Source organism: Hyla sarda, chromosome 3, assembly GCF_029499605.1.
Source record: "Hyla sarda isolate aHylSar1 chromosome 3, aHylSar1.hap1, whole genome shotgun sequence".
NCBI classification, from domain to species: Eukaryota; Metazoa; Chordata; class Amphibia; order Anura; family Hylidae; genus Hyla; species Hyla sarda.
This window is the reverse complement of record NC_079191.1, coordinates 403,720,385-403,725,384: the sequence shown is the minus strand read 5'-3', so window position 1 is coordinate 403,725,384 and position 5,000 is coordinate 403,720,385. Positions and strand designations below refer to the sequence as shown.

General features: G+C 34.4%; 1 protein-coding gene across 1 annotated transcript in view; it reads right to left on the bottom strand.

The window, feature by feature from the left end:
• SIX2 (SIX homeobox 2) overlaps nt 1–5,000 on the bottom strand; it is a 12,108-nt gene that overhangs the window by 988 nt on the left and 6,120 nt on the right. The window contains exon 2 of the mRNA XM_056563408.1: nt 1–176. This exon is cut by the window's left edge and continues 988 nt beyond it. Within this exon, the coding sequence (XP_056419383.1) occupies nt 1–176 (176 nt within the window). The remainder of the gene's footprint in view (nt 177–5,000) is intronic.

The following is a 5,000-nucleotide window of genomic DNA, read 5'->3' as shown; positions in this document are numbered from 1 at the left end:
GAAGTGCCTGGAGGCCAGGATTGGAGGTGAGCATCAGGGCTGGACTGGACGAGGTGTGGTCTGGGGTGCCTGATGGCGTTTTGTCGTCGTCTGAACTTCCAAGAACTGTTTTACCGCCATTCATTGAAGAAGACAAAGCGTTGTGACTGTTGGAATTGGAGTTTTCGTTATTCTCCCTTAAAGATAACAGATATTCACAGATATAAATCACAAAGACAATGTTGGGATCTATCTATCTATCTTTCTAAGAAAGCTTCACAGGAGAGCAGCACAACCAAAATGTAAATTCCGTAGCCGGTGCAAGCTGTGTAGGAGTCCTGGCGAGGGGATCCCAACTCCAAAATATCCAAATAGCAGCAGCACACGCAATAGTTAGTGCAAAAAAGGAAAATGTTTTTATTGCATCATCCCAGTGTACAGAGAGCAACGTTTCCGCGGCCTCCTGAGGCCGCGGAAACGTTGCTGTCTGTACACTGGAATGATGCAATAAAAACATTTTCCTTTTTTGCACTAACTACTGCATGTGTTGCTGCTATTTGAATATATCTATCTTCCTATGTATCTTCTACTTATCTATCTCTATCTATCTACCTCCAGACTCTCTCTCTCCTCATATCTATCTATCTCATATCTATCTATCTATCTCATATCTATCTCTATCTATCTATCTCATATCTATCTATCTATCTCATATCTATCTATCTATCTATCTATCTATCTATATAGCAAAATATATAAACCGAGCAGCACAACCTTGGCTGATGATAGTGGGTGCAAGCTGTAGAGAGGTCCCGGGTCAGGGGTCCCATAGATAGCCACTCCACAAACGAAAGTCCGCAGCACTGAGTGCTGCGGTCTTTCGTTTGTGGAGTGGCTATCTATCTATCTATCTATCTATCTCTATCTATCTCATATCTATCTATCTCTATCTATCTCATATCTATCTATCTATCTCATATCTATCTATCTATCTATCTCATATCTATCTATATATCTCTATATCTATCTATCTATCTCATATCTATATATCTATCTCATATCTATCTATCTTCTCTCTATCTTCTATCTATCTATCTATCTCATATCTATATATCTATCTATCTTCTATCTATCTATCTATCTCATATCTATATATCTATCTATCTATCTTCTCTCTATCTTCTATCTATCTAGACTATCTCATAACTATTTGTATATTTCTTATGCCACAAAACAATAGACTGCCACATATAATTATGTATCCATTATCAAATGTTGTCACTGTACATATTCCTGGCATGTTAGGACAATGCATGAGATTAGACTAAATAGACTAATCAGACTAAGTAGAATTCTGACCCAATGGGGGAGATTTATCAAAACCTGTGCAAAAGGAAAGTTGCCCATAGCAACCAATCACATCGCTTCTTTCATTTTGCAGAGGCCTTGTTAAAAATGAAAGAAGCGATCTGATTGGTTGCTATGGGCAACTGGGCAACTTTTCCTCTGCACAGGTTTTGATAAATCTCCCCCAATGTGTCAAACATACCTTAAAATACTAACAAATTTAGTTATCTGCATCTATCTATATATATATATATATATATATCTATCCTCTCACACTCACTCCCTCTATACACAAATGCCTCTAGTGTGTATGGGTATGTGTTGTGTACATGTTTGTTGTTACATTCTCACTATGTTATATTGGTAACACACAGATACAATGGCATATACCCAGTCACTACACTACACATCACCAGGAGTCTATTTTTAGAAGATTTTTTCTGCATTCGCCCTGGTTCCTTTTGCTTATACAAATGTTTCTTCAAATACAGAATGCAGAAAACCCAGCAGGATTAACCCTTCCTGATCTGGGGAGAAGATTACCCACTGCTGTTTCCTTTAGTGTTATATATTATTCTTGTATATTGTGATTTAGCAGAATCATTGACAACAATTGGGTAATTGTAATAAAGGGATTTTGTTGCATTTAAATGACAAGAAGCCTCTTTGTATATTACTGGTCACTTAACTTTTACAAATCTTACACTAAATACTCAACAAAGGGTTAAGCTTTCACAGTGGTCTCCAGACTTTCATTTTCCAAATGTTTAGAAACTACAACTCCCAGCATAAACTGAACCCTGCTGAGCGTTGCAGTTTTTAACATCTGGTTTTTAATTGTAGCTTCATAAAAGTTGGACATTGGTTGTAATTTCTGAACTATTGGATGCTGCGGATTGTAATTTTACTAAAGGATGGGAAATGTACATTGTGGCAAGTTTTATATAGTGTTGTAATAAATCCTCACCTGAGCTTAGTGTTTCCATATCACATCGATGCTGGACATTAGACTAAACATTATTATTATTATCATAATAATAATAATAATAATAATTATTATTATTATTATTATTATTATTATTATTATCATTATTATTATTATCATTATTATTATTATGTAATATTTCATTTAAAATTATTCCATACATTTCCTTCCAAACTTTTAGATACCTGTTGATAACTATTATAAGGTTACAGTGTATAATTAGGTATTTACAATGAGTTTCTATAGAACTCTGTTCTCCAATCATGGGTCCACGTCTATCCAGATTACCACATTTTGGGAATCATTGGTATAAATGTATCACTTTAATACATGATATGATCAGTCAGATGTCAGTGATCCTTTCACCTATGATCGCTTCCTATTTATTAATTTACACAGTTTCTGATCAGCTTTCTATATTGTCTCTTTCTTTCTTCCATTTCATACATAATAATGTACATTTCTGATATTGTTGTTATTTAGAATGTTTTTTTTATTTTTATTTTCAATTAATAAATGAAAAAGAAAAAAAAAACAAGAAAAGTTTAAATTGTTAAATTGTTATGAAAATACGAGAGAATAGTTGGCATAGTTGTGGTCCTAACCAGAAAAAAAAAAAACGGTAGGTAACAGTTGTGTACTGGAAATTCAATTTGGAAATCTGATTAATGTGCAGATTGTTCGATGTGGATACAATGTAACGAACCCGCAGTGTAAACATGCTACATATAAACCTGTCGGTGGATGATCTGATCGTCAATACCGGACCGATCATCATTTTCTGATATCTTGTCACAGGTAGCACTTTACTATTATCGATCATCTATCATCTATCTATCTATCTATCTATCTCATATCTATCTATCTGTCATCTATCTATCGCATATCTATCTCATATCTATCTCCTATCTATCTATCTATCTATCTATCTCATATCTATCGATCTATCTATCTCATATCTATCTATCTGTCATCTATCTATCTCCTATCTATCTATCTATCTATATCATATCTATCTATCTGTCATCTATCTATCTCCTATCTATCTATCGATCTATCTCACATCTATCTATCTATCTTCTATCATCTATCTATTTATCCATCTTTCTTTCTTTCTATCTCCTATCTATCAATCTATCTATCTATCTCATATCTATCTATCTATCTATTTATCTCATATCTATCTATCTCATATCTATCCCATATATATCTCATATCTATCTATCTATCTATCTATAAAATCCACATCCTAATAGAATAGGCATTAAAAGGTGAATAGAGTAATGGTGGATAAAATAGTGTCATATATATATTCATATAGAACTATTAGGATATGGGTTATATTTCTTTATTTAGGGTGACAAAATTGCATTTACAAATAAATATGACTGCCTTTTTATCTATCTCCCTTCTATTTCATATCTATCTATCTATCTATCTATCTATCTATCTATCTATCTATCTGTCTCATATATAGAGATATATTTATGGGTTTACAATGAAAGGATTAATAGGATTACATACATAAGGAAATTTACAAATATAGGGTTTTATACTAATAGAACTACATATATAAGGATATTTTTAAATATATCTTTATATTTTTATACAGTTACATATATAGAGATAATTACCAGTATAGGGTTATATATTTAGACAGTTACATATACAGGGATATTTATAGAGGTACAAATGTAGGGTTATTTATTTATAGGAATATATATATATATATATATATATATATATATATATATATATAGGAATATGTATATATTAAGTTACAAACATAGGATTTTGTATTGATAGGGTTACATGAAAATTGTTATATATTTATAGGGTATAATATTTAGAGTTATTATATATATATATATATATATATATATATATATAAAATAGTATATTGGCTTATATGTAGGAAGATCAATTCTAAAACTGTTGATCAAAATAATAAAAATATGTGCTGGTTGGAGCAAAATTTCTATTGTTTTATTTCCTATTTAGTGATTTTCATTACTCTTGTAGAAGAAGTGATATTGGGTAATTGGACACATATTGTGGATACTAGAAGTGAATGACAGATATTGTAGCTTCACTATAGGCCTTGGGGGTCACCAGTGAAGTGATGAAAAGCTGGTAGTAAAACTATCAGAGTGATGTGTATAGAGCAATGTTCCTAATCCTCAGCCTCTGTGGGCTGGGAGCTGATTATGATAATGACCATTTAATTCTATGTTTGCTATCTGACCCGACAACAAGCAGTCCCCGTCCATCATCATTACACATGTCAAGGCTGCAGGAGTTATGTTGCCCTGAAGTGGGAAGGAGCTGGTTCCTTATGAGGTGAGTGGGTGAGTGTGGATGGGGTGTCTGTGGATGGGGTGAGTGTGAGTGTGGATGGGGTGTCTGTGGATGGGGTAACTGTGAGTGTGGATGGGGTGTCTGTGGATGGGGGGACTGTGAGTGTGGATGGGGTGTCTGTGGATGGGGTGACTGTGAGTGTGGATGGGGTGTCTGTGGATGGGGGGATTGTGAGTGTGGATGGGGTGTCTGTGGATGGGGGGACTGTGAGTGTGGATGGGGTGTCTGTGGATGGGGGGATTGTGAGTGTGAGTGTGGATGGGGTGTCTGTGGATGGGGGGACTGTGAGTGTGGATGGGGTGTCTGTGGATGGGGTGACTGTGAGTGTGGA